Source organism: Musca domestica, unplaced genomic scaffold, assembly GCF_030504385.1.
Source record: "Musca domestica strain aabys unplaced genomic scaffold, Musca_domestica.polishedcontigs.V.1.1 84, whole genome shotgun sequence".
Lineage (NCBI taxonomy): Eukaryota > Metazoa > Arthropoda > Insecta > Diptera > Muscidae > Musca > Musca domestica.
In genome coordinates, this window is record NW_026712417.1 from 2,426,977 (window position 1) to 2,452,717 (window position 25,741).

A 25,741-nucleotide genomic window follows, 5' to 3' on the forward strand; every position below is an offset into this window, starting at 1 on the left:
TAAAAATTTACGACATTTTTTATAATTTGCCATATAATTTGCTTCTTATGTTGGCGGTTTCTACCAAAGTGATTAACCTTCCAAAATTAATCTAAGTGATGTTGAAGCCTATTAAAGTATTTTAGACTTAATTTATTATCGTTATTTAATAATGGTGTTTTTTGACGTTTTCAAATTTGTGTGTTTAAGGCAAGGTCTTGCAAGAAAAAATATTTTTTATTATTATTTTCATATTAAATATTGTATATATTTGTTAATATATTTTCATTCACATTTCTTCTTACAAATAAGATAATAATTTGTTTTTTTTTGTTATAATTTATAAGACACTATTTGCTAAAGTTATCACTCCGTAACCAAAATATATATTTTAATGCATTTCCGGGCCCAAATACTATTATTCTTCGGGTCCTGTGGGAATTTCATTCAAATGCTTTTCTTTACAAATTATTAGTTTTTCACTTCACTTGTTGGCCAAAATTTCAAATTTCATGCCGTGTTCATGCTTTTCCAATTCACTGATCAAACTGGTTTTGGCAAAAGCAGCTCCTGGTGGCAAAACTCCACCTTTACCAGGCATTTTGTCGCTCTCCTTTAGGATGGTCTTTGCTGTAGACAATAGAGCAACACAGGTGGCACCATAACCTGGATTTGGACCCGAAACCCTAACCATCAACGATTTAGATGGTGAGCCAGTGGGTGGATTGTTGTTGTCGGTTTTGGGCCAGCCCAAGGCTTTCATTGTCATTGAAAAGTAGGTTCTTTCCATAGCAGCTTCAGAGGGACCTTCGTGGGAGATAAAACCAAACGAAAATAGTCCAGGATATTTCAATAGCAAACGACGGCCAAACGAGAACTTTGCCAATAAACCAAAGACCACAGCCACCAGGGCAACTAAACATGCGGTAACATACGAACCAAATGCAACATAGGCATGCATTTGAATTGGTCTCTTCTTCTCCTGTTCGTATATGAAACGTTGAGAACGCATCACAACCGAACGATCAGCGCCCGGAAAGGGAAGGCAAACGCCGTCTACAATTTCAGAACGGAAAATCAATGGACGGTGTTTGAGTACCGGTTCAAAACGAGGCATTTTCTCGGCATACAATTGTTGGCGTATGCCACGCAACTCATTTGCATGTGCCAAACCGTAGACGGCACTTTCCCAAGTTCCAAAATGAATACCACCCCTGCCACCGGCCGAACCACCTTTTGTGTAGCTCTGTAAATACGTCTCAACAGAATTGACAACGCCGTCGAAGTTCTTTTCAATGAATATGATTCCCATATCGGCAGGTATTGAGTCGAAACCACAAGCTGATACAACATAAATACTACGTTCCTGGGCTTGTTTGTGATATTTCAATTGCATGGTCTCCATGTATTGTGGTTCGCCGCTTACATCCACATGATGAGTACCGGCCTCCAGGCATGCCCGAACCACTGGTTCGCCATAAAAACGATATGGGCCACAGCAATTTACCAAAACACGACAACGTTTTGCCATCTCCACCAATGAACTTTGATCTTCGATATCGGCGATTACGATGGGTATGTTCTTGAGATTTTTGTTTGCCTTGGTGCCCATATCTTCGAGGACGGCTTCCAGTTTCTTGCGATTACGTCCAGCAATGCCCCATTTTAAATCAGCCAATACGGAAACTGCTTCAAATACTGTGTATTTACCGGTAAATCCCGAAGCACCAAATATGATTACATCCAAACGTTCCGCCATACTGTGTACTCTGCTCTTCTACACTTTCTTCTTTGCCAGCAACACCTCTACAAGACTTTTTCTACAAGTACAAAACAAGAAATGTCAATGAAACATCGTTCCCACATTCTTATCTCAAAATAACAGAAAAAACACGAAAGACGCAATCTATCACACTTTGACGTTCACGAAAAAAAGATTGGTGGATTCGGTTGTCGGAAATGACCTTTGTCTCAAACCCCCCAAAATCGATGTGTGATGACTTAATAAAAGAACGACATTTCAATTATAGAGTAAAAATCTAAATTTCAAAATTTCGTAAAGGTTACACACCCACTTGTTAAAACTTGTTTTTTTTACGCGGAATTTTAAATACTCGAACTCGCTTGCAAGGCAACGCCCAGTGTCAATAATGAATGGATTTATTGTTTGCTTTAGAAATTTGCCAAATAAGAATTGCAAATAGAATGCAAATAAGACCGGCAACAATAATACGGACCGTAAATATGAGTGACTGCACACAGACTTGTCACTTTCATTGCATACTTTGTATCGGATAATCGGAGAGAAATTCTGTTATCGACTTATAATATATTCGTACGTCATACTCCAAGCGAGAGCTTTGCCTAAATGACTACTTGTCGACAGTTTTACGATGTGTTAAAACATGTGTTATTTTTGAAAATTGAGCTTTAGATACATGCATGGTACAATGATATCAAGGTAGGGCTATGATACCATATGATTTAATTTTTTTATTTTCTTGGCTTAATATGTCATCTTTATTTGTTGATGTATGTGTTTCCTTTTCAATAACAAACAAAATGGTTTAGAAAATGTTCAAATTCGGGTGTTTTCAAAATGTTTATTTCTTCGTATGCATCGACAAAATCTAGAGTTTTTGTAGCGAAATAATCCTTTAAAGATATATAGAACATGGTTTTGAAAAGAAGTGTTGACCTTTCATTCAGTTATCGCGGTTTTCAATTATTTATTCAAAATAAATGCAACAAGTTGTTTGATTTTTTATTGTTTTGATACTAATTTTGACATTACAAGCCAAACAGGTAGACCTTTATACTTGCAATTTTTTCAAAGTTGGCCTACCTTCTCTTCATTGTACCATGAGTATATCTACATAGCTTTAGATACATGCATGTCTGATCTTAAGGAGAGAACTAAACTTAGCAGAAATAAGTTGCCGGTTTGCTGTCAGAGATGTATTGGTATATATTAACCGATTATCGATCACATACTTATATATTACTTTGTTCCAGGACCGGCACTAAATTCACATAATTTGAGTGCTATGGTAATGATATTTTGGTTTAATTCTGGTTTGATGTGCATGCGAATTACCTAGTTTACAGGGCCAACTTTATTTTGCAAGTACCAAGTTTAAGATAATACCAGACTAATACCATCAAAATACCGAATATAGGGAGATACCGTTATATGGGTTCTATACGAAGGTGTGGACTTTGGCACGAATTATGACCTTCAAACGGCCAATGAAACCGTCACACGCTGCCCGAATGTTGCTCTGCGGTATTTTGGCCCATTCCCGGCGAAACGCTCGCTTGAGGTGATCGACACTTTGGTATTTTTTGTGCCAACCTAGCTTTCTAATTGCTTTCTAATCCGGATTGGTATCCGGAGATTTTGGTAGCCATTATGTGCTGGAAATGAAGCGAGGAACCTCATTTTGTAACAATTCTTGGGTGGTGCGTGCTAAGTGCGATAGTGCTGAGTCCTGTTGGAATGTCCAAGGTCTGCGACCAAAATGTTTGCGTGCCCCAGGCTTTAATACACCCTCCAGAATATTTTCGCTATAATATTAGGCATTTATTCTGATGCCACGGTCGATTAATATGAACAGAGAGCGATCATCGGCTGTTATGGAGGCCCACACCATCACCATAGCCGGCGCTGAGTTCTGGAGGCCAGCCGATGGTACATATTTTCAGCTGGCCTCTTTGGCAAGTCGACATGATAATTTTGTTTATTTACAAACTGCTGGACATCGAATGTTTTCCCATCGGAGAAAACCAAGTTCAGCTGTTCACCACATTCGGCCAAGCAAAGCAACTCTTTAGCTCTTTTGAGTCTATTTTCTTTCCGCTGCAGTGTAAGTTTTTGTACTTTTTGGAATTTCGAATGGAATATTGCGATATGTTCAGCTCACGAGCCATTTTTCGACCACTGCGACGCGGGTTTCGATCAAATCGCTTCTTTACTTTTCGAACCATTTCTGCTGATGTTGCTGTTTTCTTCCGTCCACTTCCTTAACGTAAAGAAATTGACGCTTGAATTCCATAACGAATAACTTTTTTTCTGGAAACTTCTTACCAAAACGCTTTTGTACGCTTGTAAACAATATAATGAGCTGTCACTGGAATAATTTTAACAGCTGTCGGAAGAGTGGCTTAGGAATGACAGCAGTCTGAAGTTGGTTGCAGTTTTTTTTTCACCTCACCCTGTATTACATTACCTTCTGATAATCGGTACTTTGAAGATGCGGCCAACATTTTCCTACCTAAACAGCTGTAATTAGGCATTTCCGTTTTTTTAGTTGGTCATTTAATTCTTCACGAAATATATTCAATATAGAGTCTGTCAAATTTCAAACTTGGTTTTCATTAAATTGAGCATTTTTGAAACACGAAAAAATAAAGATAAAAATTAAGATATATTTTTACTTGTTTTTATTCGCTTTTTTGCTTGTCACAACAAAACTTCCTATTGGTATTGGAGTCATTAGTATTTAAGTTTTGCGGTCTCTTTATTTATTACTTTTTCTAAATACTTACCGATTTAAATGAAATAACACAACTTGCAGATAGCAACTATTTTGGAAATACTCAATAGTGAGGCAAATTATGTTTCTCTTTATTTTCGAAAGGATCATTTATATATTATTTTTGTTATATTGTTTTTCTTTTCATTTTGTTTTACGACAATAAGTAACTATTTATATGTGTTGTTTACGTTTTTTATCTCAATACTTATTACGGTTTTATTTAAAAATTTTGTGTAGTAATATTTACAAAACGAAAAAAATCCTATAAAAATATTGCATGTATTTTCCAATACTTGGCCGAAAGGCATTACAGTGTGTGTTTGATAAAGTGGTGATTAAAAAATAACGAAAATGTAAGTTAAAAAAGATATTGGAATAAAAGTATACAAAGAAATTCTTTAAGTTAATTAAAGAAAAGTTTCCCAAAATTTGTTTTCCGTTTTCTTTTCGCGATCGTCTAATATACCGATATACTAAAACACATCTAGTTACTTTGAATTGTAAAAATGCATATCCTAAAAAGTGATAATCATTCAAACCTACATATGGTGAATAGAACTCTCCATAAAAGATACCATCTCTATATAAAGACGAAGTAAGGGTGGTCTTAGTAGTATTCATAATTATGGAGTTACCGATGGGCGCGAAATGACGAAACGCCCCTACCACACCTACCTGACTTAGTCCGGAAGATTTATGTGAGAATCTCACACAAGTATCTGCAATTTAAATTTGGATTATGAACCATAACCACATTAGCAGAACAAACACGTCGTTAACTCTGCTACTAATCCAAATTTATTTGTTTCGAAGTGCCTTTGGGCCCAATTAGGGTCGGGCTTTGGACGCACTCGAAATTTTCTTCAGAAGGGAAGTAATGGAAAAATATTCTATCACAAAGAAGTATAAAAACTATCCTTGCTTTCATTCCATAAAAATGTTTGTTCAACGTATACAGGGTGAGATGAAAAAACTGCAACCAACTTCGGACTGCTGTCATTTCTAAGCCACTAGTCCGATAGTTGTTAGAATTATTCCAGTGACAGCTCATTAAATTGTTTACAAGCGTACAAAAGCTTTTTGGTGAGAATTTTATAGAAAAAGAGTTGTTCGCGATGGAATTGAAGCGTAATAGGGTGATTTCTTTATATTTGGCTGGAAAACCGCAAGTGGCTATCGTTAAAGCACTCCAGCATTAAAATGTGAATAAATCGTTTCTCGTACCATCACTCGTTACCGTGATACTGGTAGTGTAGGCCGACTTCAAGGAAGTGGACGGAAGAAAACAGCAACATCAGCAGATATGATTCGAAAAGTAAATAAGCGACTTGATCGAAACCCGCGTCGCAGTGGACGAAAAATGGCTCGTAGGCTGAACATATCGCAATATTTCCATTCGGTAAATATTGAAAAATGAGCTCGGGGTAAAGCCATTGAAATTCCAAAAATTGCAAAAACTTACACCGCAACAGAAAGAAAATAGACTCAAAAGAGCTAAAGAGTTGCTTCGCTTGACCGAAAGTGGTGAACTGCCGAATTTCGTATTCCCCGATGAAAAAACATTCGTTGTCCAGCATTTTGTAAACAAACAAAATGATCGTGTTTACTTGCCAAAGAGGCCAGCTGAAAATGTACCATAACAGCCGATGGTCGCTTTCCGCTCGTATTAATGGACCATGTCATCAGAATAAATGCCGAATATTATAGCGAAAATATTCTGCACGCAAACATTTTGGCCGCAGATCTTGGACATTCCAACAGGACTCAGCACCATTGCACTCAGCTCGATCCACCCAAGAATGGTTACAAAATGATGTTCCTCGCTTCATTTCCAGCGGACGGACAATAGCAACCAAAATCTCCGGATACCAATCCGTTGGTCTATTGTGTCTGGAGTATTTTCGAAAGCAAGGTTGACACCAAAAAATACCAAAGCGTCGATCTCCTCAAGCAAGCGTTTTGGCGGAAATAGGCCAAAATACCGCAGAGCAGAGCAACATTCGGGCAGCGTGTGACGGTTTCATTGGCCGTTTAAAGGCCATAATTCGTGCTAATGGTGACCAATTCGAACAAATTTAAACTTATTCTAAAATTTGATGCTATTTCCGACATTTTTTTGCTTTGATTCAATAAAAATTAAAATTATGGCGTTTGACTTTGTTGCAGTTTTTTATCTCACCCTGTATTAACGATCTATTTATTAAAAGAATTGGTTGTTCTATAGTTTTTTCTTGGTGTTTTAATTTAAAAATAAAAACTTACAAACGAATTTAACAAATTATTTTAAAACAATAAAATGTAGTTTCTTTTTTTTTCTAAAATAATTATTTTCGAAAAACTAAAGTAAATGAGAAAATAATATACAGTTGATTTAAAATTATATACATGTAAATTATAATAACTAAAATATAATTTTAATAAAGTAATATAACCAATTTTAGAGGAAACAAATAAAAAAGAAAAACAAAACATTTTAGTGGTGATGTCTTATCAAGAAATGAGAAGAGTAGAAAAAAGGAGATTGTGGATTTGATTTAAGTGTGTTGGTTTAGAGAGATTGAAAATATTAGTGTATATATTTCGTTTAGTTTTTTTTTCTAACTGCATGTTTTAATTAATAATTTGTTTTTATTTTTGTTAATTTAAATTGTTATTTTTTATTAAATAAATTATTTTAATATTTGTTGTTTCTTTTCTATGGTTTCTTCTTTAGGGGGTTACAATATCACTTGTCTACATAATATGTAATTAAATATATATATAATAATGTATATATAAATATTTAATGTAATTTTGTCTCCATTGTTTTTTGTTTTTTTGCCTAATACATTCCAAAGTACATTGTATAATATGATGTATGTATAAAGCTTCAATTTTCATATTATAAAAGCGTAAAACATAATATTAACTTAAAAAAGAAAAAAAAAAAGAGTAACATACTTCATTGTTTTTCTCCTTAGAAAAATCATATCTTTAAAAGCTTTATCTTTCTTATCTAAAGTTCTGCTTTATCATGCGTTTGCTACATAAAATTTTCACTTTTGCGTTTTTTGGTGGTGGTGTTATGGTATGGTTCTATGAGTTCCTTCTTTTTTTGTTGTCTTTTGTTTTTAATAAGTTGTTGAATACAAATTTAATTATGCTATATAATTAATTTTTGTTGTTTTCCATTTGTATACAAAATATATAAAAACTAAAAGATAAATTGATTTTTTTTTTTTGGTAAAACATATATTAGTGAGGACAAAAGGGGTTAGGGGTTAGGTTAAGGTGTTGAATTTTTATAAACAATCTTTGTTAATAAAACATTGGTGTTTAAAACAACAATTGCATGAACTTAACTTAACGTTGACTAACATGCCACACAATCAAATAGCTTTTGTCGCCGCGATTTTCGATTGTCTGATTCTGCTCCAAGTTAATGCTTTTCTCCATATCATTGTCATCTGCAAAAAAAATATGGAAAAACATATTAGTTAAAGTAAAATGTTAAAAAATAGTAAAATAGTGCAACGAGAAGCTGTTAATATTGTCAAAATTGCAATTGCAATACTGTTTGCCATATGTATATGGTGTTTTCCTGGTGCACGTTTTGTTTGCTATAGAATTATACACAACATATTGATGATGGTAGGTTTTAGAAACATTCATGGAATATTTTTGCTGCAAAATAAAATACACATAAAGCCAATTTTGCGGTTACATAGATTATTGATGTAACCCCTCCACACCTGTCTATTTTGTGTTTTTTTACAATGGCCTATATCCCCATTCGTTTGAGTTTAAAAATCTTTGCAAATAGGACGAGAAATACCAGCAGATTTACCGAAGGTAATACTTGTCTAACTATTATACGTTATTTTAAAATCTAAACAATATTTTAATCTCCACCAAAGTATAATAGGTATATTTCGCCTCGAAAAATAATTGAAGATACAAAAACTTATTGTTGATCAGAGTTATTTAGCTCTAAGATGATGATCTGAGACGATCTACGCTTCCACCATAACATGGAGGGTATATTAAATTTGTCATTCCGTTTGTGACTCAAAAGTGTGACCCAACCAAGTATATATTCATGATCAACGTACAATTTTATCCGAATTAGCCCTGTGCGTCCGTCTGATGTTATCACGCTATCTTTCTAAGGAATTGAGTGCCGAAATTTGATACACTTGCGTTTTGGATCTGAACTTAGATCAAGATGGGCCAACATTTTCATATTTCTCCCATATAACTGTACTATACAGGGTGAGATGAAAAAACTGCAAACAACTTCAGACTGCTGTCATTTTTAGGCCACTCGTCCAACAGCTGTTAAAATTATTCCAGTGACAGCTCATTATACTGTTTACCAGCGTACAAAAGCATTTTGGTAAGAATTTTCCAGAAAAAAGTTATTCGTGATGGAATTCAAGCGTGATAGTGTGGCTGGAAAACCACAAGTGACTATGGTTAGAGCACTCTAGTATTTAAATGGGAATACATCTTTTGTGTCTCGTACCATCGCTCGTTACCGTGATACTGGTAGCGTAGCCCGACGTCAAGAAGTGGACGGAAGAAAACAACATCAGCAGAAATGGTTCGAAAAATAAAGAAGCGACTTGATCGAAACCCGCGTCGTAGTGGCCAAAAATGAACATATCGCAATATACCATTCGGCAAATACTAAAAAATTAGCTTAGGGTATATTATCGCGAAAATATTCTGGAGAGTGTATTAAAGCCTTGGGCTTTACATTCCAACAGGACTCAGCACCATCGCACGCAGGTCCCGCCACCCAAGAATGGTTACAAAATGTGGTTCCTCGCTTCATTTCCACCGCACAATGGCTACCAAAATCTTCGGATACCAATCCGTTGGACTATTGTGTCTGGAGCATTTTGGAAAGCAAGGTTGGCACTTAAAAAACCAATGTGTTGATCACCTCAATCAAGCGCTTCGCCGGGAATGGGCCAAAATACAGCAGAGCAACATTCAGGAAGCGTGACCGTTTGAAGGCCATAATTCGTGCCAAAGGTGACCAATTCGAATAATCCTAAACTTATTCTAAAAGTTGATGCTATTTCCGATTTTTCGCTTCCATTCAATAAAATTAAAAAAAAAAATGTCAAAAGGATGGCGTTTGACTTTGTGCCATTTTTTTATCACACCCTGTATTTTAAATATTTTGTTTTTACTCATATACTTAAAACGACATATACGACATCTGCTGAGTCGAATTTTTTTGATGATAATCGATGGTTGTATATTCATTAGTCTATGCTATTAGGTTATAGGTCCACAAATTGAAAACTCTTCATATTAATTCAATATCAAAATAAGCAAGTGGTTACATATACACAACATATGTAGTTACAAGATATATTATTGCAGAATAATTTAATTAAATAAAATATATATTCTTTTTAAAATCTGCGCATATTTGGTAGTTGGATTTTGTTATAAAATCTATAATTAATAATTTTATTTACAATTGACACGGAATTGTAATAGAGGAACTACAAACTTTTCGTGGAAAATGCTAAACGAACAATTTTAAGTGTGTTTAAACCGTTTCCCTATTTTGACACAATATTGCATCGCTTCATTTTTTATATTTGCGTAAAATTTTGTTTAAAAAATTAGGTAGTGGGTAGTAACTTATTCAAATGAGTACGTTTAGCATTTTACGAAAAAATCTTAATAGAAGTATATATATATATATATATATATATATATATATATATATATATATATATATATATATATATATATATATATATATATATATATATATATATATATATATATATATATATATATATATATATATATATATATATATATATATATATATATATATATATATATATATATATTGAATAAAATACCAAAACCGAAATATGTGTGTGTCCTCCCAAAAGTATTTAATCAATTTAACAATTGTGTAGAATAAAAAGAATAAAACAAATGTGCATAAAAGTAAAAAATGCAAATAATGCCGAAAAGCCAATGTTTTGTGACCCACGTATTGTTTAGGTGTGCAAAATTGAGCAACAAAACACCAATTCGTTTGAATTTTGGAAAAAAAAAATTAAAAATTATATAAACCTTTCTTAGCCGGGATTTAGCAAATTTCAAAAATCAGGTCACATTATACTCCACTTTTTGATTTGTATTTCATTTTTGCAATCATTTGGTAGATACAACAAATAATTTTTAAAGACGACAACAACTTATATAGACGCTAATATGGCGCATACGTGAAACACAAGATTTTCATCATCAGTCGAATATAGTTTAAGAACAACAATTTTCAAAGTTGTAAGCCAACTATAAATTAAACGTTCTAAACAAATAACAAAAACAAAGAGAAAATAAAACGTTAGTTTTGCGGCATTTTGTTTTTGAAAAGAATGTTATAACAAATTATTATTTTTTTTCAACAACAATAAAAAAACATAAAATTAAAACAAAGAAATTAAAAAAAGGAGAATTTCTTACGAATCAACTTTCCAAACTATCAAATGCGCAGCATTATCACTAGCATCAGTTACAGATCTTTCTTGTCCTGTGATATGAGCAATAAAAAAATGTAAATTATATAAACAAAATAGTCGAGAAACCAGACCAAAAACTAAACTAATTTCTATAGGCCACTACATACAAGATTACAATTCGTAATAAGAACGGGATGGAATGGGTACTTACTTATGCGAAAATCAATGTAACCTTCACCGCCACACATTACCAACATATCGGGCCGTTTGTTAGTAAATTGTAATTGAGCGCTGTTGTTTTGTCGCAACGGTACCGAAACAAAGAACTTAACTGCATCCCTATGTCCGTGGAAGGACAATTGAGCATTTGCCATACAGCATGTTGGCAATTGAGTACTGGGATCACCTGAAATTGAAAAAGGAAAGAGTTTAATAAGGATGATTAATTAGGAAATTTGAAAAGAAATATTGCAGCCTAATAGAGCCTAATAAAGGAAACCTAAAAATCAATATGATTAAATCCTCGCATTCGATATCGAAGAAATTTTGATAAAAATAACTATTTTAATAGACACCACTATGGGGTGTAACCCCGAAATTCGATATTTAGTTGTTTCTGTCCGAAATTTTAAATTTTATAAGGCTAAAATGGACACATTTAAATTTACTTCGATTGAAGTTTTGAAGGTTAGAGACTATTCTAACGCTTGCCTCGCTTATACCTTTGAAGAATTGGATATTACTGTCATATTTTCATCACAAAGGGGCGAGTCGCTCAAGAAAACCCAGAGCTTACGTGAGGTCTAGTGTCGAGGAGGGCAATACATCGATCAATCATATTCAAGCGGCACTTGTGAGAAAACCAATTACAAAATCCTACTATCCCCGAAGACCTTGGGCCTTGGAGGCTCGATAAAGTTCTGCAAGAAGTTTATCCGACAATATTATCCTCAGATAAAGTAGGGGGAGGGAATCCCGTACAAAATGACCTTTAGGCATTTCGAAAAACATCTCCCTAAACTACCTAAGAGTTCTCTTGATCCCGATTCTTTTCCACTCTCTTCTACGGACCTTGGAAGGAAGACTAGTCCATCTGTGAGTCAACCTTCCGTCAAGGGTTCCGTGGCAGTCAGCAGTTATATTTGTATGACTGCTTCTACTGTAACACAAACTACGACACAAAGTGCCGACTCCACGGATATTAAAGTTGCAGCCAAAAAACACAGAAGGCACAAGGCAAAGGAAATGAACTTGGTTGTTACTCTTCAACACACACAACAATGTAGAGATTGCGGTCCACACCAGAACCATATCCGGACCCTAAAAAATCTTTGCCACCACTTCTTTGCCGGCTTCCATTTCGGCGTCTAGCTATTTTGTGACCAGGTCGGTTTCTGCAAGCCCCAAGTCTAGAACGGGCCACAATGAAACCACAAAATTCTAATCTTCAAGCCAAACCGGTGAAAGATGAAGTATGCCAGATCATCTAGCCAAATCACCTTCGTTTAGCGGTTATCGACAAAGATGAGTCGGAAGGAAAAAATCAGCGATAGCTGGTGGTTTCTAATTGAAGAACGTCTGAGGGAGATACACTTCTTATGGATGAAATGAACAGTCTAAAGACTTTTTCGCAAATAAAGTAGCTAGCCTTAGCGACTTTTGGAAGGAGGTAAGCGTCGGCTGTGTCACTGAAGGATATCTTCTTTAGAGAAATATTGTGGGTGAGGGAGCCACCATCTTTTGCATAGAAAAATGAAGATCATCTGTTTTGAAAGTGAAAATTTGGCCTTCGCGATCTATTAAAAAAGAATTGAAATGTCGGCTGTGTCACAAATGAGTCCAAGTTATCGTAATATATTCGGTTATAAAGCAGCGAATGAATTCGCAAGACACGGGGTCGAGATCGAACATATCCTTTACTATTACTTAATTATGAAGTATATAATGGAAACCTTTTCGGCTTGTTTGTGCATAAATCGATTTGCCACTGCTATTCTGCATATCGAATGGAATTAGCTTTCATAACATGCCTCTATGTTACCATTGCAAACTTAAAAGAAAACTTACCTTGACCTTCCGTTAGTGGTACAGAAATGATAACGCCATTACTTGTGCCTATCCAGAGGCGGTTACATGAGACCATCAATGCCGTTATTCGTACAAACGAAAAGCCCAATTTGCCAGTACCCAGCATCTTAGAAACATACGGTTCAATATCGACATCTTGTTTGTGTTCAAATGTATAGGTGTTGTACAAACGTAATGTGGAATCCAGTCTGTTGGAAAGAAAGTAAAAACAAAAAAAAAAAAAATAAATAATTAACATTTCTCCTCAACATTTCTATTCCAAAACAAATATTCCGAGTTTAATTCGCTTCTTGTTACCTTATTGAAACCCACACACCAGCACCTGTTGCCGCCATCTGTCGTACTTGGCTCTCTTTGCGCGGATGGGCATCCAGCGAATGGATGACATTCAATGATATCGGATCGACAATAAATATCTTATTGCGATGAGCGGCCCATATGCGTTCGCCGGCCACACAGAGGCAACGTATCGAATGATTACGGTCACCTAGCGTAACTAGGTGATAACTATTCAGATCCCATTGGCCGTCTGTTTGGCGACGGAACACGGCTAATTGTGCATTTGCAAGGGCCACCACGACCCGTGACTCAACATGAACTATCGCTAGGACGGCATCCGGCAAGTGAACTTTATGCAAGCATTCATGCCAACGGCCAACAGAACTGTGCACATACAACCAACCATCTTGAGCACCCATCCACATGGTAGGACCCACCGAGCTCATGGCATCCTCTTGGCGATCCTTTGTTCCCAATATGGGATTGTTTGGTTTTGAGAAGGGTAGTTGTTGACTCAGTGAATTATTGTTGTTGCTGGTGGTGGTCAACGTTGTGACCATGCTGCTGCTGCCGTTGTTTGATGTAGCATTCGTGCTGGCATTGTTTGCATCATTTCGAAGACGTTGTGGAGCACCGGGTATGGGTTGACGTATTTTGATTTCATTAACATTGCCCAAGGGTTCAATGGGCACTGCTGAGCCATTCTGTTCGTTTGATTTTTCTGTAGCTTCCTTGGCCTTTTCTTCGACTGGAGTTTCGGCATTCACCTCCAGCGAAGGTTCGGCCGTATCTTTGGTATTGCTATTTTTATCCGACTTCGGTTTAACACGTACAAATTCAACTTTTCCAAGGCCTTCAGAGCCTTCACCCGGCCTTTCCAGCATTTCGCCGGCCTTTATGACTTCTGAATTTTCCAATAAGGCATAATCCTTTTCCATGGCACCGGGTACAGAGGCAATGCACAACAAATGGGAGGCACAGACCGGGAACACATCTAACACCGTGGCCGATTGATTGGCATCGACCACAGTGACAGTACTGGCTGCATGTGTGCTCGTGCATATCCAGACATAAGGAGTCAATTGTGTCTCGGGCTCCAGATGTTCAAGGCTAGCTCGAGTAATTTGTCGATCTAATGCCTCGGCCGAATGTTCAGCTGAGGGACTGGTTATTTCGGCAATTTTTGCCGTAGAGCGAGGAGCAAACGGAGAATTACTTGGTATAATGCACTGGCCATTTTTGAAGAAGCCACCATTAAGATTAACACCAGCTGCACAAAAGACTTTCATGTGAGGCGAGGCCTCGGCCAAGGGATTACAATAGACTGGCACTGGTACACCACCAGAATGTCTGGTTTGGGGTTCTTTTTCTGTTTTGTTTACAGGTAAACTCCAGCCATAGGCATGCAGGCGACCGTCTTCCTTTTGGACGTGAGCCCGTAGTTGACGGTACTGTTCGTGGCGCCTGGCCCGAGCTCTTTCCGAGGTGCCTTCTTCGGTGTAATCTTTGTTGGGCAAGGCATTGGCTAGGCCAGCACTTGCCGGATGTGGCATGGGACCACCATCACGACCACCGGTTATGGCAAGGCGACTGTCGCTATTTCTACTGGGGGATCCGTGGGAGTGGGATGGGCTTGAGTAACGAAAAATAGGTCCACCCCCTTGGCCATCGCTGACACGCTCCGGTGGGCGATTGGAGGGGCTAAAGAAGGGATAATTAAATATCCATTAGATTAAATTTAAAAATTAAGAAGTCATTGAAGGACTTACGTGAAAAGATTACTAAAATACTTCCAAATGCTTTGTTTAGATTTTTTATCAAGGTTGTCTACGGTACGTGATGCCCTTAGAATTTCCGTTAGACGCACAGCCTCTTGTAACTCCATTAAACGTTCCTTGTACTGATTACGTTCCATGAGCACCATGGCCATTTCGACGCGTGTAAAACGTTTGCGTTGGGCCAGCGGTACATCATTTTCATCCTGATCATTGTCTGCTGAAGTGAGAAGAGGAAGCGGAATGGAATTTGCAATTGTTTGGAAATTTTGATGTGTAGCTCTACTTACTTTGTTGCTTAACCTGTTCTTTGGTCTTTTTCAATTCTTCCTCCAGCTCTTGAACTTTGGTACGTAATTTATTCCTTGATTGCTGCATGGCATTCAGCTCCTCGCGCAATATTTCAATTTCACCGGTGAGTTCATCGACTCTGGCTATCAAATCATCTTTGACAATATTAAGAGCATTCCTGAGGGGAAATTAAAAGGGAATTGGACATTAATAAACTCAAATGTGCAGATATATATGATGTGCGTACTTAGTAGCCAACAGCTCATTGTTTTCCATGATGAGATTCTCCACCTCTTTGCCCATCCCTAAAAGAATAGAAATGAAATCCATTTTAATTGATGTTTAGTAATAATTTATTGTCATTGCAAACTACTACGGCACGAAAAAAATTATTTACATTTTACGACAATGAAATCAATTATTACTTCAAATTATTCGAACGAGTACTTAAAATGTAGTTTTATAATGGGGATTATACATAGGTTACAACCCTTAACCAAAAAGTAGAAAAATTAATACAAAAGAAACCAAAAAAAAAAATCATAAAGTTTATGTGGAATATTAAGTAAAACAAGTAAGCAAAGGCTACAGTCGAGCGGGGCCGACCGTTGAATACCCTACAACACTATAATAAACGATACAGTTTATATAGGCGAGATTCTCGAAAGAATTCCACAAGGTATTGGGACAAATAATAAAAGAAAACCATCAGGTTTCGTTCTCTAATTTTCGAATAATAGCAACTGAAACTAATTTGCTCATTTCCAATTTATTGGTAGATGTTGCACGTAAACGGTCTTCCTAGATCTGGAACCAATATTTCCCAAAGACCCATAATCTCTCAGAAGTGGCAAAAGATTAACATTTATTATTGGTTTTTGACTGAAACGCATCCATATGAGATACAGACATTTGACTATATTCTTCAACGAAATCAGCGTTAACGAAATAGTCAGAAGTGCGTCTTTCCTGTATTTGTGAATTCTCCAAAAAGTCACTGGAATGGACATTTTCGTATTTTGTCTACAAAAGTTGGCAAACTCCTTTACACATTGAATATTTTTGGATGGCCATCCAAAACTGCTTGGCTTTTGAATGTCCGGTAACCCCCATTCAAATGTGCCTGAGGATCGGGCGATAATTACGACCTGCTAACAATTTTGCAGTTTTTTGGTCCATTTCAATCCCTAAATATATGGCGATCATCTCCAAAAAGAGTAGGCTTCTATTCTGACCCTCATCTTATCCCCATGCAAAATTTCATAAGGATCGGGCCATAAATGCGATCTGTATATGATATCCTGCTATCCTAACTACTTAGTTTTGTTAGCTGTAGAAATATTACCAAATGTTTAATTCAAAATGAAAATATTCCAAAAATATGTCAAAATTGAAAATATATGAGAAAATTTTACAAAATCAATATTTTCATCTTTAGAGAGATATTTTTATGCGATTTTTTGGACGTTTTTTCTTTCCTGCCAAGAGGCCATTCTGAATTAATGAGAGCTGTCGAAATCAGTTCAGCCGTTCTCGACATATAAGAGATATTTCAAGCATATCTTCTTTGATAGACATATATATCGCACATATTTTGCTATATATTCGATTTGTTGGATCTTAACAACAATGTAAAGATCAGAAGTAACCTTGTCATGGCTTTGTGATTTCGCCGGGATTTAAAATATTCGCGGTTTAATGACAAATTTTGAATTTTTCAACAAAAAAGATATGATCTATTTTACCCGCTAAGTATTATCCGATGACCACCCAAATTGGTAGGCTTCTTCCCCGCCCTAAACTCTAGCTACATGCGAAATTCCGCGTCGATTGGTCTATAATTGCGACCTGTATAGCTACTGCAAAATCCGACATTTTTTCAGTATTTGGTCCATTTCAACCCCTAAACATTTGGCGATCATAGGGTTCTATTCTGACATTAACCCCACCTACATTTTAAATTTCGTGAAGATCGGGCCATAATTGCGACCTGTAGAGTGATTACAAATTAACATGGACAGACGGACGGACGGACATACATAGCTAGATCGACTCAGCTCGGCGAGATAGGAAGATCCATATATACTTTCCTATGTGGGAAATCAATATATCGTGGTGTTACATAATTTTTGGCCCAATCAAACTTATAATACCCCCAACACATAGTATTGTAGGGTATAAAAATATGAATCAAATGACGAGACTTCAAGATTCTTTCGCTAATATTGTGAACTGCTATCATTTTAAGTTGTCTAATAGCTCTGAAAACTCAAAACGTTTTTGTGTTTGTACTTTTACAACTTTTTTTAAGACCCTATTGCAAAACACTTGGCTAGGAAACGTTTGCAGCAGAATTGAAGAGGAATTTAAGAGGGAATTAACGTAGCATCTCCTGATTTTATGTATTTAGGAAGTCTATGCCCCAATTTGTGAATAGATTAACTCTAAGAAGAAATATAATGATTTCGGCAACAATTTCCAGCCAATGAGTTTATAAACTCTTCTCAAAACAATTCAACATAGGTATAGATCTCACATGACGAAAGTTCTAAATTTTAGAGATCCTGAGGATAGCCTATTTGGCCACATTAGTCAAGTATTTATATGGTGTAGGATATAAAAATTCAACCAGGCCGAACTTCTCGGATATTGTTTTTTTTAACAAAAAATTGAAGTGCTACACACTTTTATGAATATGAATTATTTTGATGTATTAGACTATGTATCAGTACCTAAAAATCCCATTTTCCAAATACATACTTATATTTATACATATATTAGAAATAATAAAAATTCGAAATGAAGTATTTTGCAAAAAGAAATAACATTTACAAACAAGAATCCCAACACCAAATCGTAAAATATAAATTGCGAAATTACTGACACTACATATTTTGACATGCATTTTAAATTAATTCATTTGTACTTTAAAAATTCTCTGTGCACTCGAAGCGAGTATGACTCGCATGTTTTCGATTGGGAATAAAATTCGTTCGAAATCGAGCTTTTTGGCATTTTGTTGAGAATTTTCCAGAAAAAAAAAAATATTCGTGATGGAATTCTACCGTGATAGTGTGATTTCTTTATATTTGGCTGGAAACCCACAAGTGGTTATCGTTAGAGCACTCCAGCATTTAAATGTGAATAAATCTTTTGTATCTCGTACCATTGCTCGTTACCGTGATACTGGTAGCGTAGCCCAACGTCAAGTAAGTGGATGGAAGAAAACAGCAACATCAACAGAAATGGTTCGAAAAGTAAAGAATCGACTTGATCGAAACTGGCGTCGCAGTGGCCGAAAAATTGCTCAAGAGCTGAACATATCAATAATCCATTCGACAAACATTGAGAAATGAGCTCGGGGTAAATCCATTAAAATTCCAGAAAATTCGAGAACTTACTCCGCAATAAAAAGAAAATAGACCCAAAAGTGCTAAAGAGATGTTTTGCCGAAAGTGGTGAACTGCCGAATTTGGATTTCTCCGATGAGAAAATATTCGTTGTCCAGCAGTTTGTAAACAAACAAAATGATCCTGTCTACTTGCCAAAGAGGTCAGCTGAAAATGTGCAACTTCGGTGGGCACCGGCCATGGTGATGGTGTGGACCGCCATAACAGCCGATGGTCGCTCTCCGCTCGTATTAATCGACCGTGGCATCAGAGTAAATGCCGAATATTATCGCGAAAATATTCTGGAGGGTGTATTAAAGCTTAGGGCACGCAAACATTTTGGCCGCAGATCTTGGACATTCCAACAGGACTCAGCACCATTGCACTCAGCTCGCCCCACCCAAGAATGGTTACAAAATGAGGTTCCTCGCTTCATTTCCAGCGCACAATAGCCACCAAAATTTCCCGATACCAATCCGTTGGTCTATTGTGTCTGGAGTATTTTGGAAAGCAAGGTTGGCACTAAAAATACCAAAGTGTCGATCTCTTTAAAAAGCGCTTCGCCGGGAATGGCTAAAATACCGCAAAACCAACATTCGAGCAGCGTGTGACGGTTTCATTGGCAGTTTGAAGGTTATAATTCGGTGACCAATTCGAACAAATCTAAACTTATTCTAAAATTTGATGCTATTTCCGACATTTTTGCTTTTATTCAATAAAATTTAAAAAAAAAATGTAAAAATTATGGCGTTTGACTTTGTTGCTGTTTTTTATCTCACCCTGTATAGGCAGTAGAAGATCTCAAGATTTTCTGTAGATAATATGTTCTCAAGGTCTTTATATTCCAAAGAGGGGTATGAGGGTCTGCGACCATCATTGCGGTGGGGCACATTTTGACCATATCAAATGATATATGATATATAGTATTTTCACTATAACGATTAGCAGTTAAATCGAAATTTTCTTTTGTACATATTTGTTATAATTAGGACGCGAATTCTGTTAATATGAACTCTATACATGGAAAATTTTTCGAATTTCAAATGAAAATAATTTAAAATACATTTAAAAATAAAATTAAAAATAAATTCTAATCAGACTACAACAAACCACACATTAAACTACAGCTACTTTATAAAAGAGTGATACGAAAATAAGGTATTGGAAAACGCAACTTACCAAAGTAGTTGTCATTAGCTTTTGTAATAGCAAATTTTGTGTTTATCGATTGGCATGTAAAATAACAACAATATTACAAACACACGATGAAAATCCGGAGGACAATGGCAAAATACACATGGGTTTTTGTGTTTGGTATGTTTTTTGGTTTGATTTTTGGAAAACGTATTTTGTTTTTGAGTTTTATGATATCGGTTGTTTTGAAAACGAAAAAACAACGACAGCATTTTTTCGGGGTTTTTTTTAAGAAAATATAAAACAACAAGATATGAGAAAAAAATTATGAGTATTTCTTGCTTTACAAATATTTGTTTTATTTGCTGTTGTAACGAAAGGAACTTATAAACACACAAAATAATATACATAACAGTTAATAAATAGCAATAATAATACTTATTATTTGAGAACAATTGGTATTTTCTTTCTTTTTTTTTTCTGGTTAGGAATTTAAAATTCATTGTCGAGTATTTTAAGTTGTCCGTCATATTGTTGCGTTGCGTTGCGTCTTGGAGTCAAAAGTTGATATGTATTATGTGATGTTTTAAATATTTACACGTAATGTACATAAAGCCATAGAAATATGAGTTTTGATACCTACCTGAAGAAGCATATTCCCCAGGATGTACCCAGCTCCCTATTGGATGGGATTGCATAGATTTTTGTGTTTATTGTTGTTGCATTGCACATTCAAACAGGAAGTAGGCAGAGAGGCAATTAGATGATGCAGTATATGAATATTTAATTTTGTTTTTTTTTTTTTGTATTCAATTTAATTGTTGATATTGTGCAGTGTTGAGTATTGTTGTATTGTGTAGCAATATTTGGTTTATTCACACAAATAATACATGGACAAAAAAAAAGAAATATACAAAAGAAAAGAAAGAGAACAAAAAAGATTTTATGTATAAGAATAGAATAATTCTTTTGTAGAAAAAAAATTGTATAGAACCCTCCTCCCCCATTTTCTGATTTATACACACATAAAATATATATTTGTTTTAATACTGAGGTTGGGTTATAATTCAAATAAAACACAATACAAAACATACATATCTGCCTGTCGATACATACCTGTAACAATTTCGTTATCTTCGCTCTCTTCATTATCTTGAAAGGACAGCTCTTGGTACAAAGTATTGGCAGAGCGTTGTTCCTTTTTCGTAGTCGTACGACCAACTGTTCGTTTGTGTGGGTGTGTGTTTTTATTTTGGGTGAATATGCGTTGTTGAAACAATAAAACAAATGCAACAAAATAATGTTGGATTGAGTTTTTTTTTGGGAAGGATATTTATAATTTTGGTAACAGGACACATTTTATGAGAAGAGGAGGTAGCGAGAGAGCACGTTGCGACGGAATACAATGACAGGATATTGGTTGGACGACAAACATCATTTCATTTGGAATTTTCATTTTGTTGGGTGGTGGTGGTGTTGTTGTTAATTTGGTGAATTAGTTGGGTAGTTGTGTGTAAAATAAGAACAAAAAGTAGGAATAGTATACGGTTAACACAAAATATATATAGGTAAGTAGTTGTAGGTTAAATTGTTGTTTGTAATACGAAGGAAATTTTTTGATAAGTTAGTGGATGGGGAATCAAAATGGAAGGAACGTAAATGAACGCAAAATGCAATCAAATGACAAAAGAAATAAAAATGTTGTTTTTAATGAAAAATCGTTATTAGTAAGAAATGTCATTTATCAAAAAAAAAAGGAACTTGTAAAATGCATAGTTCTATATATTTATATAAACCAAACAAACCAAAATTTTGTAACCACGTGTGACCCCATGTTTCCACCTTCAAAGGTAATGACTGCAACCAGAGACATAACGGAAATTCATCATCCCACGGCTGCGGGTTCTACGACACCCGAATCAACAACATCCCAGTTTCGGCCATCGGCTGCCAACAAATGTTCGTGTTTGGTTTTTTTTCTATTTTGGGAGCAGAACATACCGGAATGTTTGCTCCGGATTCTTTTGGTCCGTGCCGGGATTGGAAAAATGGTTCTGTTCGGTTTGTCAAAACATCATCCACCACAGATCTTTCTCGGTGCGATATAATGAATGCAGAGGGTGGGTGCATTTGAGGAATTGTTCCGGTCTAACCCGGTTGCGAAACTATAGCGATAGGAATTATGTTGCTTTGTACTGCAGTCGTCGTAAGGAACAGCAACCTTTACCGCAGCATCTAACGGCACATGTTGCTGTTCTAATTCCGGATAATGCGTCATTTTTGCAATTCAATTGCAACGGACTCCGTGGTATAATTGACAAGAAAGCGATGCAGGAAACCAAGCTCATTGAGAAACTTCGCTTCAAAAAAATGCTAAACCCTACTGGTATTCGGGTAGTGAAAGAATTTTTCGGGACATAATTTAAGCTGCGGCCGCTCGCTATATACCTACTGGTCGAATACCCGAAATAAACATTGGAGCCGATACGAGTAAACTATGGGTAACAGTTAAGACACTCTCGAACCCTGGGATGGTAGGACAGTCACTTTTAACTACGTAATTCGAGAAGGTGCTTGGCCCATTTGAATCGTCCATTTGTCGAGCACACCGGGAGTGATAGAACGAAGCAAAGTATACTACGTCGTATAACATCTCTTCCCACCGAGGAGTCATCCAAATCGTTAGGCCCAGACACATATAACAATGGTAATGTAAGGATGTTCCCGCTATTGATCCATCCGGGTAAGTATGTCAGCAAAGACACATCATACAGGCCAATTTCGGCTTTACTCTTCCCCAGCATCAGAGTAAGTTATCCAGTTGCAAACCATCAACAGAGTTCCCGTCCACAACACTGTACCACAACAGCATTGCATGCCAAATCCACACAAATTAGTCGAGGTTTCAACCAGAACAGACTGTAACACAGAACAGTAGTGGTTTCTCTTGACTTATCAAAGACCTTTGACACGGTCAATCATATCACGCTCCTCAAGGACGTTAAGAACACTACCCTCCGCACACAATTCCTACCACTAAATACCTTAAAATCCCTGAGGTCAGCATGTTTAAGTCGTCCACACAAATCACAGCTATCTCCTATAAATTAAAAGGTAGGAACGAGGTCCCCAGTCGGCCTTGGTTGGCTATGCGTCACCAATGTTGTCTGAGAATATGAGTGTAACACAATGCAAAAGTACTAAGACCTGCCTGAATGCCGGCCGGGAACTGAAAGAGGGTGCCTCCTCATGACTTCTTTTGGACCGTTTACTGAGGATACACAGGTTATTCCCTAACATCAGCATTACTATTTGCTTTCGTTGCAGTACATGCTTGGGTGTTACCGCGTGAGTCATCCTAACGACAGAAGTATCCAACGTTTCAGAAAGCATCTACATGATCTAGAGGAAGAGTAGCAATGATATAAGAGAGAGCCTCTAGACCGTGAAGCCAGCTGAAGAACGTGGCATGAATAGGCAAACCAGGGTAGTTTTGGTTCAACTACGTACAGGATGGTGCAGCCGTCTCAATTCGTGTTGGGTGCGAATTAATTAAGATGTGTGGAACGTCTGCCCAGCGTGCAATACAGGCCCGCACAACACATTGCATCTATTTAATTGTCCTGTCAACTCTGTCAAGAGGATCTATGGCTACAGCCCACAGGGGTAGCAGACTCCCTAAACCTGTACCTTGAAGCGGAATCAGATAACAAGTTGTGTATACAACCCAAAAAACAGGTAGTTACTGGATGAATTGAGGGTTGTTGTTTTCAGTTAGTCCTACAATTAAAGGGACAAATATCGCAGAAAATATTTTTTTCTAATTTATCGGCCCCAGTACGTGACAAACGCAATGTAATCTAGTAATTTAATTTTTTTAACATTTATAGAACTATGCATTTCGGATCGATTAAACTAAAAATCAAATGTTTTGCAAAACAATAGATAATAAGCAAATGATGTGAATACAAACCGTTAGATGGTATATTTGGCACAGTGGGACTACTATCACTTTGTGGTGAGGTGGCTTGATTTTGTTGTTGTAATGTGTCAGTTTCAGCCGCCCTCTCTACCGTCTGTAGATTATCGAATTCATTTTGTAACGAAGGTGGACCTGAGTCATCCGAATTGCTGCCAACACTGCAAATTGTTTCCGTATCTAACATGGCGGAATTTTCCAGCGAAGCAAAACCAAATGATACGGGACCAGATGATCTGGGTGTTAGCAAGAAAAATGTGTTATTAGAGAAAATATATTTAATTTTATTTCTAATTTGTTTATTTAGGATATAAAGACTTACCTCGCCACTGGATTCAATCTTGCTCGACTCAATTCCATGCGTTCGGATGTTGAGCTCATTTGGGAATGGGTTGAACCCATTAGCATTTTGGTACGTTCCATATAATCTACATGATTTTTAAATAATTCTGTATACCGTTCGTGGAGTTTATTGTATTCCTAATTGTTGCAAAGAAATATAGTTTTAGTTGATTATTCTCCAATAAGATTTCAGAAATGCTTACCTTTTTCAAATCGGATTCACGTTCCTCCAAACGGCTGGCATGTTCTAAACTATTTTTATGTTTTAATTCTAACATTCGTACTATACTCTCTAGGGACTCGAGGCGACTTGCTAGCTCTTTGTTTTCCTGCTCCGCCAAATCTTCCGATTCCAGCAGCTAAAATGAACAAAAATTATATATAATTATAAAAATTATTATAATTAAATTATTAACAAATTTTTATATAATTTTGAAAATTACCTTTTGTTCAGCCTGCTTCCTTGCACTTTTCTCCCGTTCATATTGTGTCACCAGTTGTTCATTATCTTCTCTCAACAGCTCCAATTCCACATCCTGTTCTTGATTTATGCGATATGATGCATCCAGGCATTCTAGCACGTTAACCAACAAGGGCATTAGGTTCTTAACCACATCTTCATCATAGCAATTTATCATGCGTTCAAACTCTTGATAAATACTTCCGGCCAATTGTTGGACCTGTGGTTAAGTGTTTGATAAATATCACAGCACCAGATAGGAAGAGACACAGAAAGAGAGGGAGAGAAAAGAAAGATACATACATTTAAAACAATGTGCATATATTTACAAAAAACAAAGTGAGCTCTTAGATTTAAGATTAGAAATACGAAGTGTTTAATTATGTTAATGAATAATGTACACTTTGTTACACAAATCCGGTAATTTTTATCAGCAATTTGAGATATACAGAAAGTCATTAAATATGACATATTACTTGTAGGATCAGTTTAATAATGAATATAAAACCTGGTAAAGCTACCATATACAACCACCAACCTATTTGTCAGCAATTTGACACTTCCTCTAGAATATCAATGGGAATAAAATAGCCTTCAAAGTTCTTTAATATATAGCTTCCGTCCTTGACTTAGCTCCAGCAGTTTAGCAGCGTCAATTCAAGGTCAATGCATCTCCTAAAGCCAAATTTTCAAAATGTGGATAGTGCATTTTAGGACCCATCCTTATTTCAGCTATTTTCATGTTTTCTAAAAAAATAGACTTTATTTTGACGTTATGAACTTTTATTAAAAATTGAACTTTTATAAAAATTAATTGCAGAACTGTTGCAGGCAAACCGTCACCTGAGAATCTCATGAGAACTTTAATCTGTTCCACATTACTAAATATAAAAGCAACGTTTATAAACCAGATATAGAGAGAGTGAAACCCGATCGATTACGAACGGAGTACCCCTGCGAATAAGAGAAAATTCTTCTCTTGTCGGGTACACTAGTACTATATTT

The 25,741-nt window shown here is 36.2% G+C and overlaps 2 protein-coding genes across 21 annotated transcripts in view; both read right to left on the bottom strand.

Annotated features, from left to right (window-relative positions):
• Window positions 1-298: 298 nt before the first annotated feature.
• On the bottom strand, window positions 299-2,258 carry LOC131806696 (saccharopine dehydrogenase-like oxidoreductase). The gene is made up of 2 exons (XM_059131258.1): window positions 2,051-2,258; window positions 299-1,799 (listed from the first exon to the last, which is right to left on the bottom strand). The coding sequence occupies exon 2, from the start codon at window positions 1,736-1,738 to the stop codon at window positions 464-466; it is 1,275 nt and encodes a 424-aa protein (XP_058987241.1). The 5' UTR covers window positions 1,739-1,799; window positions 2,051-2,258; the 3' UTR covers window positions 299-463.
• A 2,308-nt stretch (window positions 2,259-4,566) lies between these two features.
• LOC101889181 (JNK-interacting protein 3) overlaps window positions 4,567-25,741 on the bottom strand; it is a 263,742-nt gene continuing 242,567 nt past the window's right edge. For 7 of the 20 annotated variants that reach the window (XM_059131281.1, XM_059131279.1, XM_059131282.1 and 4 more), the window contains 14 exons: window positions 24,720-24,956; window positions 24,480-24,635; window positions 24,257-24,414; window positions 23,929-24,170; window positions 21,072-21,176; window positions 20,599-20,634; window positions 20,001-20,018; window positions 15,680-15,737; window positions 15,432-15,610; window positions 15,136-15,361; window positions 13,385-15,067; window positions 13,067-13,275; window positions 11,211-11,405; window positions 4,567-7,963 (listed from right to left, as the gene is read on the bottom strand). In XM_059131281.1, coding sequence (XP_058987264.1) covers window positions 7,860-7,963; window positions 11,211-11,405; window positions 13,067-13,275; window positions 13,385-15,067; window positions 15,136-15,361; window positions 15,432-15,610; window positions 15,680-15,737; window positions 20,001-20,018; window positions 20,599-20,634; window positions 21,072-21,176; window positions 23,929-24,170; window positions 24,257-24,414; window positions 24,480-24,635; window positions 24,720-24,956 — 3,606 coding nt within the window. In that variant the 3' untranslated portion in view covers window positions 4,567-7,859. Of the gene's footprint in view, window positions 7,964-10,610; window positions 10,849-10,999; window positions 11,071-11,210; window positions 11,406-13,066; window positions 13,276-13,384; window positions 15,068-15,135; window positions 15,362-15,431; window positions 15,611-15,679; window positions 15,738-20,000; window positions 20,019-20,598; window positions 20,635-21,071; window positions 21,177-23,928; window positions 24,171-24,256; window positions 24,415-24,479; window positions 24,636-24,719; window positions 24,957-25,741 lie in introns of those variants that run through there. The other 13 variants (XM_059131275.1, XM_059131270.1, XM_059131286.1 and 10 more) reach the window with 10 other exon arrangements.

Excerpts from the sequence above, each read along its gene's own strand:
- LOC131806696 (XM_059131258.1), bottom strand. The coding sequence starts at position 1,738 with ATGGCGGAACGTTTGGATGTAATCATATTTGGTGCTTCGGGATTTACC.